We start from the raw sequence: 15470 nt of genomic DNA, 5'->3' as shown, positions 1-15470 counted from the left end.
AGCATCGCAAACATGGAGCAAAATAAAGAGAATATACGGCATATTTTACAGTACTACTACGATAAAGGCAAAAATGCATCTCCAGCCGCCAATTTGTGCAGTTTATGGACCCGATACAGTTTCCATTTCCACCGCACAACGATGGTTTCAACGTTTTCGTTCTGGGGTAGAGGTGGTCGAAGATGCGCCACGCTCCGGAAGGCCTGTCATCGAAAATTGCGCTAAAATCGCTGAATTGGTCGAAAGAGACCGGTATAGTAGTCATCAAATCGTTATAAACCATTTGAAGAAGCTTGGAGTCACTAAGAAGCTCGATGTATGGGTGCCACACGAATTGATTCAATAAAAATACTACAAGACTTTTTTGACAACCCAATATATAAAAATAATATGAATATAGAAATTGTATATATTGTTGTGATAAATTTAATTTTTATTAGCAAGTAATATAATACAAAAATATTTATGAAAAAAATATATTGTTTCAAAACCAAACAAAATTATTATTTTGCTGGTTTGTAAGGATGCATGTAAAGTAATATTTATAGTCAATTTGGACTTGTATAAATTGGCTACAAATATTACTTGCAATCATTCATTGGCAAGTTGGCAAAATTATACTCATTTCAATAAATATGATTGCATATATAAACCTACAAAATAGAAGCCATAGGGCAAAACATATATACCTAATGCACTTCTTAACCAAAATATGCAAAAATTAAAAAAACTTCTTTTATTTAACTTTCGCTTATTATCTATTCTAATATTTGTGTAAAAAAATATATGTACTTCCTCAAATTTTTCTTGGTAAAAAAACTATCACGTATATGTGACATGAAGTTTTTATTTTCTTCTCTTATTTTTCTCGTTTCGTCGACGATGATCTGTATGTAAATAGTCGTTGTTTTACAAGTTTCCGCTAAATAGCAGCAAATATGTTAGAAAATGGTGAGTTCCCTGGTTGAAGTTTTTCAGCGCTGTTAGAATCAGACAGAGTAACGGATCAATACTCGATTATGAACAAAAATTTATTACTCGTTGCAGCTCTCTGATAGATCAATATGCGCACATACGGTACATTGATAATGTAAATTTATAAGCGATAAAATCATTGTTTGAATTTCTGAATGCGCAAATGCCTGTGGTCAAATTGAAAGGTGAAGTTTTAATTTATACTTCCCGTGTTTTTCGAATCGGTTTTTTTTTCTGTAGGTTGGTAGTACTGTTAGTGATATCTATGCTAAATTTCACGTCAAAATATTCATTAGTATTTGAGCTACGCGTCGTTTTGTAAGGCTCGAAATCGAATATTTTTTTTATGCCTGAATTTATTGAACAAAAAAGTGCGATAATGCTTTGTTTATTCGTGATAATTTCGCCAATTAACTTAATTTAGGATATAAAAGCTGAATCGAAGTGTTCGCAATTGAACATGTTCGTTACTACCAAAGGACGGACAACAACATTATATTTAAAAACTTTTATATATTTCACAATTGTTAAATCTTACTATTATACAGTCCACAAATATTAGATATTTATGTATGTTCCAATATGCGAGTATTGAACACACATACATACACATATACATAAACATACTTAAAATGTATTGTCATGCAAAACAATAGCATTCAACAGACAATAACACAAACATTACTAAGGATAAGATGTTTGCAAATGATAACCCATGGGTTCTTATAAGATTCTATAGAATACATTTTAGAACAGTGTCGACCAAACTACCACACGCACAAAATTATACAAATGTTAGTTAAGAAGAACAAGAAGCGAAGCAAGCAGCGAAACAAAAAGTAAACAAAGCAGCTACACCGAAAATAAAGAGCAACTATAAACGACGCCTTTTTCTTTTGTTTACCCTTTTCTTCAGTATCAACTGCTTTGTAAATGTTAATTTTTTTTAAATTCGCTATTTTGTTTTCTCTTTCGGAAATTTCAAGATTAGAAATATCTTTATGAGAATTTAAAAAATGCTTTTCTAAATTGAAAAGACGCTTACTCTTAAAGTACTCTTGCACAACATGCATTGCGCAAGATTATTTTCATTTTCATACATAAAAAATTGATCCTTTTTTTTGCTCAGTGCAAGAACAAATTTTGCCGTAGCGAGTGTCTAATTTGCTGCGAAGCTTCGGGCATGTTGGTGTGAAAAAACGATCGCTCAACTGTAGGTGTGAAAAAACGAAGACTAATGTCGGTATTCTGCGTGAGACGATTGTCTCATGTCTCTAATAGTGACTATAGTAATTTAGTGATTCTGTTAGTCAGGAGTCTCATTTTGGTATTTTGGCAAATAGAGTATACTACTTTACAGTATACTATTATACTGTAACTGCCAGAATACCAAAATGAGACTCCTGACTAACAGAATCACTAAATTACTATAGTCACTATTAGAGACATGAGACAATCGTCTCACGCAGAATACCGACATAAAAATAGTAGGAGCTGGTCGAGGCTGATGTAAACCGTCAAACAGTGGATCGGAATCTCAGCTTTTTTATATACATATGCATATTCTCCATATAACTCATACACTGACCGATATATACGGCATACGATTTGTAGGCGCTCAGAGAAGTATTGACTATCTGCTTTTTAATTGCATATCTTCCGAATTAAAAAGCTAACTGTGATAGGAATATGAGAGGCATACCATGAAATAAGTTTGGTTGAAATCGGTAGGCCGGGTCTCGAGATACATATATGATTTTACCAAAAAGTAGGCGGTGGTCCCATCGTCCGATTTTCACACCGGCTCCCGTAAAGCCGCCTTAAACCAAAAAAAAAAATTTAATGTCTCTGGCGTAATTAGTTATTGATTTATTGTGCTTTTAGTAACAGTGAGCGGGGTCATCTTCCGATTTCATCCATTTTCACCTTGGTAGGAGTTCTTACAATATTTTATATTATTCAGCAAACTTGTTTGTTATAGCTTTAGTAGTTTAGAGGGTCGGGCACTTTTTAAGTTTTCGGTTATTGGCGATTTGTGGGCGTGGCAGTGGTCCGATTACCCCCATCTACGAGCTCGTAATTGTTTGTACTAAGAAATCCGTAAACCAAGTTAACAGAATTATAATCATATCAATAGATTCGAATGAATATGCGAAAACCTATGTATATGTAAAAATACACATACCTCAAAAGGTTCAAAATGAAAAGAATAAGTGTATACATACTTACATTTTGCACTTCTTAATTTGGAACACCAAAATACGCAAAATCTATCATCATCAATGCCAAATATGTGAGAAAAAAATGTAATTTTTATTTTGTTTAAATTTTTCTCGTTTCGTGGATGTTCCTCTGTGTGTAAGGAGTCGTTTTTTTACATATTTCGGCTAAATTATTGCGAATGAACGTAAAAATCGCAATAGTAAAGGAAAAAAATTAGAAAAATGAGGATCCGATATGGAGCCGACAGTATCCATTTCTCTTTTGCTAGAAGCATGAAGGAATACTATATACTAACAAGATACGGGAAGAGCCGTACCTACAATCATACTTATAAAAAGCAGAAAGATAAGAAAAACTTAGGAAATAAAGTAATTATAAATAATCTATCTATATGTATATATATGAATGTGTGTGTGCAATATATACATGTATGCACATATACATATATTTATTTCCTACAAATATTTAAATTTATTTTATATTTTTTTATTAGTAAATTAATATTTTTGCATAGATCTTTTATTTTTTTGCATTGTTTTATTCATTATTTTCATTATTGGGTACATCAGTAATTACTGTGGTTGATTGTAAAACCGAGACAATAGGCTTATGATACGAGAAATACGATACATATATTTTAGAATTAAAATTAGACAGAAATCTAGAAAAAACTGCAACGATTGTTGTTCCATGTCTTGTAGTTGGCTCATTACGGTCATTATTCATTTGTAATTCTAATTTATCTCGTAGAAAGTTTCTCAAGAGTTGTCCATCTTCGGATGCGAAATTGATATTGAAATCTCTTGCTAAGATTAGTGGCAACGTATGATAGTTTTCTCCTAGTTCTTCAGAACCTACTCGACCATAAATCATAAGTCTTCTGTATATAAACTTTATGATATTATTAACTGTGTTATTGGGCGACATGTAAACAACTACCATTATGATGTTTGTTCCATCGTCCAAAACACGGGAAAAATTAGGAAAAATTATTTTAATTTTATTTCTCTTTATTTTTATTTAAATAAAGTAATATTTCAAATAAATTATATTTATTTCCACTATTACAAAGTGAAGATGTGCAAAATGAACTTCATTTCTTCAAAGAAAATTGATGACCTTCATGAAATATGCATATTCGCATTATTTCGTTATCATTTCCATATTTGTACCAATAGAATTTCTATGGCATATACATACATACATATGTATATTATTTCTTTGGCACATTTGTCTGTATGTTACGAAAACAAATGCGAGCCACATACATATGTACATACATTCATAATAACAAGTGTCGCACGCATCTTTTGCATCTCCTTTGTCACGGACAATTAATGGCCGAAACTCAAAGAGTCACGCCCGGAACACATAGAGCGGGGCAGGGTGCAAGCAACATCTGTCAAATATTAAAATGCACACGTTCTTATGGACACAGTTATGTAGTTGTGCAGCTGTCTAAATAACTGTGTCCTTAAGAATGTGTGTATTTCAATATCAGATTCAGATGGCGCTTGCAGTCTGTCGCGTTCTATGTGTTCAGCACATCAATCTGTCGAAGCATTGACGCGACGAGACGCGAAAGAAACTAACAAACGATCGCCGATTGTTACCGCTTCCCTTGCCGCTGTAACAGCTTCGCCTTCCAACGTGCGTAAATATGTATGCATATGTATGAACTTGCATAAGGAGCATGCATGCATGTGTTTATGTCTTCATATACATATTCATGCATACATATATTTATGCCTCTTCATATTCTTGCGTATGTGAGACAGAGAACATAATGTATTTGGTACACATTTTCGGTATCAAAATGAAACAAAATATAAACAAGCAAAACGAAATTCTTCGTTGGGAGTCTCTTCATATTCTCTTCTTCGGCATATGTATATGCCTGGTCATCATATGCCGTAAATACATATATTTCTGTCTCTTCATATTCTCGGTTAGAATATGTGAGAGAATTGTAAACAATGTTAAAATTGCGAGGCGAATTCCGACCTTAAATACAATGTTAACAAATTTTATGTTCTCTGTCTATACTTTTAAGTTCTCTGGTTCTTGCAAATTTGTTTACATGCACACATAATTACATATGTATGTACGTGAATATGCGCGACCGCTTGGTCTTTTAATATGTACATATGTTAAATGAAATGTCGTAAAATTGGCAACGCGTTGAGCCTTCTCTATATTATACGTTCTCTGCGTTCGCCTCGCCTGATCACACTTTTCGTTACGCGTTCGTCAGCTTATTCCCCAAGCCAAGCGCGCCTAAAGAAGTTTTACTTCAATAATAGAATTCTAAATAAAGATAACATAAAACCATAATTACTTATAGGTTTTCAATATGAATCTTTCAATTCTTATAATACTAATTCGCTTGGCATACCCGTTGCCATAGACTATACCCGACAAGACTACGCACCTATTGAAATTGGAGACGTTTTATTTACGAAGAATATGGAAATACATATATTTCACATCACAAATTTGTCATATTTTGAAAAAATAATAGCAGAAGAAAAATTTCGATTTCACCATAAAGTTAGCGATGCCACGCTCATCGTCTAATTTTTACCTCGGTCCCTATAAGGCCTTGTGAAACCATTCCGGTGGCAAATCCTTGCGTCTCTGGCGCATTTAGTTATTGATTTTTCGCACATTTAGCAATTTTCAACAGTACGGTTACATGGGGAGTGAACGGGGTTTTCATCCCATTTCGTCCATTTTCAAATCATAGGAAGGAGTTCCTATAATATTCGTACTGAATTTGATTGTTATAACTTAAGTGGCTTAGGAGATATACATACACATTAAACTTCTTAGATGACGGGGCCATGCCCACTTTTTCAAAAATTTTCTCCCACAAGTTCCCCTGGCTACCGCGATATCCTGCGCCAAATATATTTATATCATTTATTAATTTAGTGCTTAGTTATGGCACTTTATAGATTTTCGGTTAATGGCTATTTGTGGGCGTTACAGTGGTCCGATTACCCCCATCTACGAACCCGAACTTTTTTGCACTAAGAAATCTGCATACCAAGTTTCGTCAATATACCTCAAGTTTTACTCAAGTTACAGCTTGCACGGGCGGACGGACGGACAAACAGACAGTCAACCGGATTTCAACTTCTCTCGTCACCCTGATCATTTATATATATGTACATATATATACGTAACCCTACATCTATCTCGATTAGTGTTTGCTGATACATACAAATGTTAGGTGAACAAAACTATAATACTCTGCGGCGACTGGTTGCTAGAGTATAGTATAAAAAAGAAATCAATATAGTATTCATGAATTGCAAAACACAATAAATACAATAACACTATCTTGTTATAGCCAAGATTCTCAAACAAGCAACAGAAACAAAGCAGGTTCGTCGTCGAAAAGACTTGCACTCCTGCTTTCTCTGTGGGACGGCATTTAAAGACCCTTGCGTACAGCTGAAAACGAGACTATAAGTTTTCGGAAAATGCAAAAGAACAGCTGGTATGCTGAGGAGTGCCGTGTCGCAGTGGAGAGAAAACAGGCTGCCTACCCCGCAAAGTTACAATCGACCACAACATGTGCGGGATGGGATAGGTACCGAGAGATGAAGAGGGAAGCGGTACGCATTTGCAGGCAAAAAAGAAAGAAGCCGAACTGCGTGAATATGAAGAGCTTGACAAGCTGGCCAAAAGGGGTAATGCTCGAAAATTCTATGAAAAGATGCGGCGGCTAACTGAAAGTTTCAAGACCGGATCAAACTCTTGTACAGCCCCCAGAGGTGATCTAGTAACCGATGTCCAGAACGTACTAAAATTATGGAGAAAACACTTATCCAGCCTGCTGAATGGCAGTAAAAGCATAACAGCAGGAGATGATGAACCCGATTTTCCCAATCGATGACGATGAAGCAGAAGTTCCATAGCCCGACCGTGAAGAAAATCGAAAAGCAATTTCCCGTCTGAAGAACAACAAACGGTTGCGAAAAAATGATGAGGAGCATGTACCAGATCTTGGAAAAAACTCGTGAAAATAAAATACACCACCTCTACGACGGTTTTGAATGTGTAGTGAATGAGGACAAAAAGAAATATCTCATGTCTTCAAGCAAACAGTCGTCGTACCCGCGACTTGGCTCCCACATCATTGTTGACAGTCATGACCTAGATATTTTCGTCTACATTGAAACCAGCATAAACACCAATAACAATGTCTGCCTGGAAATCCAACGGACTAAGTAGGCAATTGAGAAGTAAAGTACTCTCTAGACGAATATAGATCAAACTCTATAAGACACTCATTATTCCCGTCCTGCTATATGGTGCAGAGATATGGACGATGACAATATCTGATGAGTCGGTGTTAGGAGTTTTCTAGAGAAAGGTTTATGGCCCTTTGCGCTTTGATGGAACCATCGTCCAATATATTTTTAGGAACTATTTATAGGTCAGCTAACCACAATTAAGTGAAAACGGTTCTGTCAGTTAAACCTATCATCCAGTTAAGCTACATGCGGTTAAGGATAATATTAACCAGACAGTGAGAAAACAGCCTTAAAAAAGTTAAGTTAAATGTAAAAGTATGGATATGTCTAAATAAGTAGTTACGTCAGAATAGAAATATCCTTCTGTGCCTTAAAAATGCTGCTGAAAAAATTAATTACTTTTTACGCACGTAGTAAAATACCATATACATCTTAAAACAACTCTGCCTAAATGTATTATTAACCCATAATTAAGGTTTTCAGGTCAATTGGTATATTTTTAATATATTCATTTAGAAAATTGAAATAATAAAGCTTGGACAAAGTCGACTCACCTTATACGATCCAAGATTCTTTACAGAGCAGCCCAATTTAACATTTCTTCCAGCAGGTACAGTTACATTTTCGATGTAGTCAGTAAATTCGGGTTCTTCAACAACATCTGACATATAATAGTTAAAAATAAATATCAGTTATACAAATTAAATATATTTCTTGTCTAAAAAATTTATAGATACAGTTTGTCAAATATTCACATTGTTTGCATTTGTTTAATTAAAGCCAGCGATTCTAATGAATTTAGAGAGCCTTTCAAATTTATTTCATTAATTTACGTAGCTACCATAGCTTTTCAGCGATAAACTTTTTGCTTCTACCAAAGCAAACAAAAACAAAAATACAAAAACAAAACAATTGCTAAGCTCAGCTGTCAAGAAAATGTTTTTACATACACTGATGGGCAAAAGTCCAGAAAATATGTACAAAACAAATTTTAGCATTCTTTTTACAAACTACAATTCAATTGAACGTATTTGGTGCCAAAATAAAATGTTTTATGTTTTGCCTTATTTACAAAAACAACTATACTTTTTTTAAGTGCATATTCCTTTTGGACAACTGTCACCGTCAATCGTTATATTTTAGTAAAAATAGAAAACAAATAAATATAATTTGGGCACTCTAAAAAAATTAATGATAAAAATGATCTGTCACAATAAAGTACTGTTATTTTTGTGAGAAAGCTTTAAAACGCTGCTAATAAATAAGAAAAGAGTAAAAAAAGAAAAGAAACGACCGTTGAAGAGCGAAAAACTATATCAAATGCTTATAATCAGCAGAAGACTATTCGGGAAATATGTGAACTAGTTCAACGGCCCCGTACCTCAATTAGTGGTATTATAAATCGCTTCAAAAATTACCCAGATTGTGAGTATCACCCGAGAAGTGGAAGACTGCTTGCGCTATCAGAGCGGGACAAACGGGAAATAGTGAAGGTAATAAAAAAAATCCCAACATCTGGGGTTGGAGAGCTCGTGTTTATTAATGAAATAATGGACAAAACACTTTATTTGAATATTCTTAAAGAAAATTAAAAAAGTGCTCAAAAACTTGGAATAGAGCACGACTACCACTTTCAGCATGGCAACGACCCCAAGCATATAGCAGAAATTGTTCGATTATGGGTATTGTACAACACTCGTCACATTTTGAAAACTCCACCTCAAACTTCCGATCTCAATCTGATCGAACATTTATGGAGCCACTTGTATAGACGTGTTCGAGAACACCATGTTTCATCAAAAAATGCGCTAAAGCAAATACTTCTTGATGAATGGATGAAAATTAATTCAGATGTTACGAAAAAATTAGTGCATTCAATGCAGAAACTTTTATAAGAAGTTACAAGTATTAAAAATAACGGAAAACATCCAACATATTAGAATACATTTTCTCCACCTATAATGAAATTTTATGTATATAATATGATGGTGACTTTTGTCCATAGGAAATATGCATTATAATTTTTAAATTTACATTTTTGAACAATAAGTAAAGTTATAAAAAAATGGTTTTTTAAAAAATTAAATAAATTGCAGATTCAGTTGAGTAAATGAACTATTGTATTTTTAATATTTTGTGGGCATGACCACCCTTCAAAAATTGTTAATACCAAATGACGGTGACTTTTGTCCAGCAGTGTATTTATTTTCGGCATCGTTTGCTGATATTGTTTGATATACCGTTATCTCACTGAGTAGTTACACACGTATTAGTCATCAATCAGTCATAAAGTTCTAGTTGGAGTAATTTGTTCATAAAATTTGTAATATTTTCGTACATTAAAAGAAATGCCTGGAAAAGGTTTGAAGTGACTCAGTTGATTTACTATACCAGGGATGAGCATATTAGCCCGCACGGGCAGGGCACGAGTGCACATTTTGAAGGCTAGGTGAGGGGATCATCGCGGGCAAACATGAAGAGGGAAGTGAGCGCAACGTATTTTACCACTACATATTTACAAATGAGAGCAAGGTATTTTCTCACACCATGTTTACAAATGAGAGCGCACGCATATATGGGAAGTTGCACTGTGGGTAATAATTATAAAATTGCCTAACAATTTTAGTAATAAATTTTTTTAATATGTCTTTATATCAGCATTTAATTTTGTTTATTTGAAATAATAAATTATATGTTTGGTTTAATCTCATTTGCTATAGCTACACACATTATTGTACCAAAATTTAAATCAGATAACCTACTTCTTATTTTAGATATAATTTTCGAAGCAAAAAGTTTCAAGCCAGGTTATTTCTTTAAACTTCCTTATAAAAAGTAATTTCAGTAATAGCTTCAATTTATGAATCACTGTTTCTTCAAACACATATGACCAAATGAATCTTATGAGAGCGCAATGTAAATAATTACCCAACAACCCTTCTACCACCCGCCAATCGTAGAATTCTCAACGACTTTCCGCAGGGTTGTCAGGCTCGATATACTGTAGAAATCATAAAAATTGTCTTCAATATATTTGAAATTTTCTTAAAATAACTCAAATTCAGAATAGAATGCTATTATTTACAAATATATAAACTAATTTTAATAGTTTGATTTCAGGTTTGATATTATATATTATGAAAAATTATAATTGAAAACTTAGATGTGTACAAAACTACATATGCGTATTGAATAATGGCAACATTGTTCGAATGAAAACGAGAACAAAACGCTTGCCGCTCGTAGCGAAATGAGAAGATGTCTATGCCATTAGCGTTTGTATTCTATTTGTGTGCTTAGCCACTCTCAATTAATAATGCCATACCGCGCAAATATATTTTTATTTGATGATTTCTTATATTTTTGAAAATATGTGTTCCCTTTCTATAGCGCATATTATTATTTTAATACATTTCCAGAGGCAACTTAGATTTTTAAAATTTAACAAAATAATTATAGAAAAAAACCTCAATTCTTTGAATATTTTGATAAAACAACCAAACTGAAAATATCACAAATCATATATTTATATAAGCATTTTCATTAAATGGAACTGCAATATGTTTAAACACAATATATATAATGGTCATAAGTATCCTTTTTTAAGCATATACATATGCAGATATGCATACATGTACATGTACAGTGGTGTGAACAAAATAGGAACAACCATAAGGTGTTGTGAAGTTTAAAAATATGCTGTTTTCTTATTAAATAAAATTGTTTTTAGATACAAGTATAACATATATATATTTTTTCCTAACAGTGATTAGAATTTCCAGCATCCAAAGGTAAATTAAAACAGATATTAATGCGAATCTCTAAAACGTGCAAATTATGTTTATCTCTTTTTGTTCACACAACTGTAGAATTCCGATATGAAGTAAACTTCCACTCTTAAATTTGTGTACAATGTCAGTATTGCCGCAACCCCTCTGCGATGAACATCAAGTTACGAAGGAATGTAATTGATTTTTTTCGCAACTTTTCTCAACTTGTTATGCCCTTCTCTCCGTAGACTGATATTCCCCTCATCTAGCCCCGGGCGCACTTTGCTAACTTTGCGGGCTAAAAATGTGCCAATCCCTGTACTACACTATGAAAGAGGAAAAAACGTGCAAAAGTTATCAGAAATGGTTTCTGTTAAGCGACAAACTGTCTATAATATAATAAATCGTGCAAAAAATTAAAACAGGCTTGAGCCAAAAGCTGTAATGGAAGACCTCGGAAAATATCGGAAAGCGTGCCGAACGTATTTGGTTGCGAAAAGTAGCGGCACATTCTCAAATTTCGACGAGAAATCTTGCCAGTGAACTTAAAGATGAATATGGGACCGAAGTTTCTTAAGAAACAATCCGCCAAGTTTTGAGAAAACACAATTATACTTCACGAGTTGCTCGAAAGAAGCCGGTGCTCCCTGCACTGCACATTAAAAAGTGCTTATATTTCGCTAGAACGTAACTGCATAAACCAGACTGGAATGATGTGATATTCTGCGATGAGAGTAAGATTATGCTGTATTGCAATGATGGGCCCAATAGAGTGTGGAGGCAGCCGTTAAAAGCATTGGAAAAGCGGAATATTAGGGTCGGCCTTAGTATACCGTCCCAGAATTTCGGGAATAAAATGGGTATGGTCGGATAGAGGAGATTCGAGATATTCGCGTTTAAAGTTGAAAATTACCACTATTTTAATTACGTATTTTCTTTTATTTTTAATAAAGCAAACGTGTATTAAGATTTGTATATAAATTCTTCCCGAATATTTTGCAAACTTTCGGTCATGGTGTGGAGGTGCATATCTAGCAAGGGAATGGGTGGATTTGGTATTTATAGAGGATAAGATGGATGCACGATAATATTTCAGTATTCTGCAAGGCCATTTGACAAATAGTGCAAATAAATTTGGGTTCATTGTTAACAACAGACTTCAGCTTAATTTCTACCAGGACAACGACCCAAAGCATAGTGCTGACATGAGAGAACTTGGCTCCTTTTTAATTGCAGTAAAGTATTGGATACACCGGCTCAAAGTCCATATATGAATCCAATAGAAAACTTATGGGGGTCTTTGAAGAAAAAATTTGCAAAAAGGCACCCAAAAGGTCGAACAGAACTCAAATATGTAGTTTTAATTAAAATTTTAATTTTAAAATTTATTAATTCCATGAGAAGCAGACTTCAAGGTGTTATAGATGCCCGGGGCAATCATCCAAAGTACTAATTCATATTTCATTTTTTTTTAAATATTCAATTTAAAATTATTAACTGCAAATGTAAAAAGATTTTCTTGACAGCCGTGTTTGAAGTTTATTTTGTTTTTGCTTCTTATTTTTGTGTTCTTTTCAAAATGAGTAACTGTACTTTCTATTATTGGCATACAATTTATATCTGTTTGTTAAATAATACCAAATATTGAAAGAAAACCATTAAAAAGTATATATTTTCTTGGCAATATTTCTGAATTTCGCTAGATTAATAGATGTCAAAACACGTTCATGACAAACTGTATGTAGTTGAACACTTTGGCATTTCAAAAAGGGATTATGTGTTATTTCAAACGTAAAATATGGATCTTCGTCCTTGGGATGGCAAAATCGATTTCGATTCTACTGGAGAATCGATTTTTTTTCATATAATTGTGACCATATATCCGCAGTATCATTATACCTTGAACAGGGTATATCAAGTTTGTCACGAAGTGTGTAATACCCAGAAGGAAGTTTCGGAGACCCTATAAAGTATATATATATATGATCAATATGTTGAGCTGAGTCGATTTAGCTATGTCCGTCTGTCTGCCTGTCTGTCCGTTTGTATAGCATATATACGAACTAGTCTCTCAGTTTTTAAGATATTGTTTTGAAATTTTGTAAACGTCATTTTCTCTACAAGACGCTGCTCATTTGTCGGAACTGCCGATAGCGGACCACTATAACATATAGCTGCTATACAGACTGAATGATCGGAATCAAATGCCTGCATGAGAAACTTCCTCATTTAACGATATATCTTCACGAAATTCGAAATTATTGCTTATAGAAATAATGTAGTGTGGGAAGAAATTGGTCAGATCGGCTCACTATAGCATATAGTTGCCATACAAACGATCGGTATCAAGGGCATGTATGGAAAACTGTCGCATTTGACGTAATTAAGGTAATAACATAATCTCCGAAAAAAATTTTCAGATTGGATTACTATAGCATATAGCTTCTATATAAACTGGACACATAGTTACTAAAAGAAATGCACCTGAAGAAGGGTATATTAGCCTCGGTGCAGCCAAAGTTAACGTTTTTTCTTGTTTTTTTTTCATAACATAATCGATTCTTGGCATTCAATTTTACGGTTAGGTGACTAGTGTGATAAAGTCATATACAAGACGGAGGTAACCAATTCCCCACCACATTTGTAAGTTTCAGCTCTGACCAAATCTAACTTTTCTTTTTATAAAATTTCTTTTATAATGGAAAATTTTTTTCTACTATATGTGTAGCAATATTCATCATGCATAATTTTGGAATATGTAAGAATAAGACACACACACCATCTTTCATTAACAATGGCCGGGATTATTGGGCAAAAATGTTTGAGGTAAGTGCCTAGCCATACACGCGTAAACGGTGTCTACGACAGTAAAGAAGAAGAAGACGCGCTTTTTCTAATATGCTTCTTAAATATTATATTATTATTTTTAATTCATTGAATTGTTTATAATTGGTAAAACAAGTATAAATTATGACGTGCTTGGTTGTACAAATCCACTTTATTACGAGTATTTAGATTCAAACAACACGGAAATTTTTAACTTTAGTGTTAAATTTATTTGTTAAGGCCTTATTTTTAGCGCTATCAATGTAAATTTTTAATTGCGGCTTTATAAACTTATGTATGTCAAACAAAGCATTTTTGTGGTTTTCTTTATAGATTCAACAATAGTGGATGTTATTTACCCGGTTTGCCTCACAAAAGTTCAACATTGTTTGATATTTAATTATGCTGGGCGCGTAAATATCCAGCTGTTTATTATATTTTCCGTTTATAATCATAACACTACACTTTTAGTCCTTCACAATTCTATTTGATGCTTGATATGTCAAGTCAGTAAGTAAGTTACATATATAACTTTAAATATAATTGTGAGCATATGTCGGCAGGGCAGTATCATAACATATATATAACTAGCTGAGCCGTTGACCTGCCTGAAACTATATGTTTGAAATGAAAAAAAAAAATTTAATTTAAATATATTGTGTTGAAAAGCATTTATTTGCGATTTTTCTATATTTTTTTTTTCAATGTAATGCAAATGTACAGGAGAAGATGGTTTTCCTACTCTTGAGCACGTCACGTATATCTGGCCATGAGAAAAACATAGCATTTCCAAATGAATGCCACCCACTATGCGACTATCCTGTTGATCGTCATCTCAAATTCAATTTTCACTGGAAACGGAATACGTTTAAACTGAAATGGCAAATCGTTAGAACTCAAAGGAATTCGTAGAATCAAGCATTCTGCTCCCTTGTATTCGATAGGTGTGTCACAATCAGTCGTGTTCCATTACACAGCTTCAGCGCGTGAAGATGATGCGGTGGCATACCAGCCTTTGGAAATTCCACTGGATAATTAAGGGTGTCGTCTTCATTGTCAAGACGATCGATCGATTTGTATGACCGCAAGTCTCCCGGAATTTGACTTTGAATCTTCCAGTTTAAGTCAACAACATCGGTACTTTTGACAGCTAACATTGCGTACTTACGATAATTTGGCCATAATTTGGTATTAACCCATTTCCAATTCTTAGCGTATGCAATGTAAAATGTCTTCGACAATGTAATTTTTGGTCGTATTCCATAATTGACGCGGATTTGAAGGCTGATCATCGAGAAAAGTGTGCAAACTTCAGTGGCATTCGAAGTAGCTATCGCATCGTCCTTCGTTTGATTCCAGTGATTATCATGTTCCAGCAATTGTAATTACTGGCATGCTTCTCAAAAAGATG

At 33.8% G+C, this 15470-nt stretch overlaps 1 protein-coding gene across 5 annotated transcripts in view; it reads right to left on the bottom strand.

Annotated features, from left to right (window-relative positions):
- Positions 1 to 15470, bottom strand: part of LOC105233023 (lachesin) — a 373180-nt gene that overhangs the window by 217703 nt on the left and 140007 nt on the right. For all 5 annotated transcript variants that reach the window (XM_049462635.1, XM_049462636.1, XM_049462633.1 and 2 more), the window contains exon 3: positions 8018 to 8124. In XM_049462635.1, coding sequence (XP_049318592.1) covers positions 8018 to 8124 — 107 coding nt within the window. The remainder of the gene's footprint in view (positions 1 to 8017; positions 8125 to 15470) is intronic.

Source organism: Bactrocera dorsalis, chromosome 1 (assembly GCF_023373825.1).
Source record: "Bactrocera dorsalis isolate Fly_Bdor chromosome 1, ASM2337382v1, whole genome shotgun sequence".
Classification (NCBI taxonomy): domain Eukaryota; kingdom Metazoa; phylum Arthropoda; class Insecta; order Diptera; family Tephritidae; genus Bactrocera; species Bactrocera dorsalis.
This window is presented reverse-complemented; position numbering and strand designations above follow the sequence as displayed.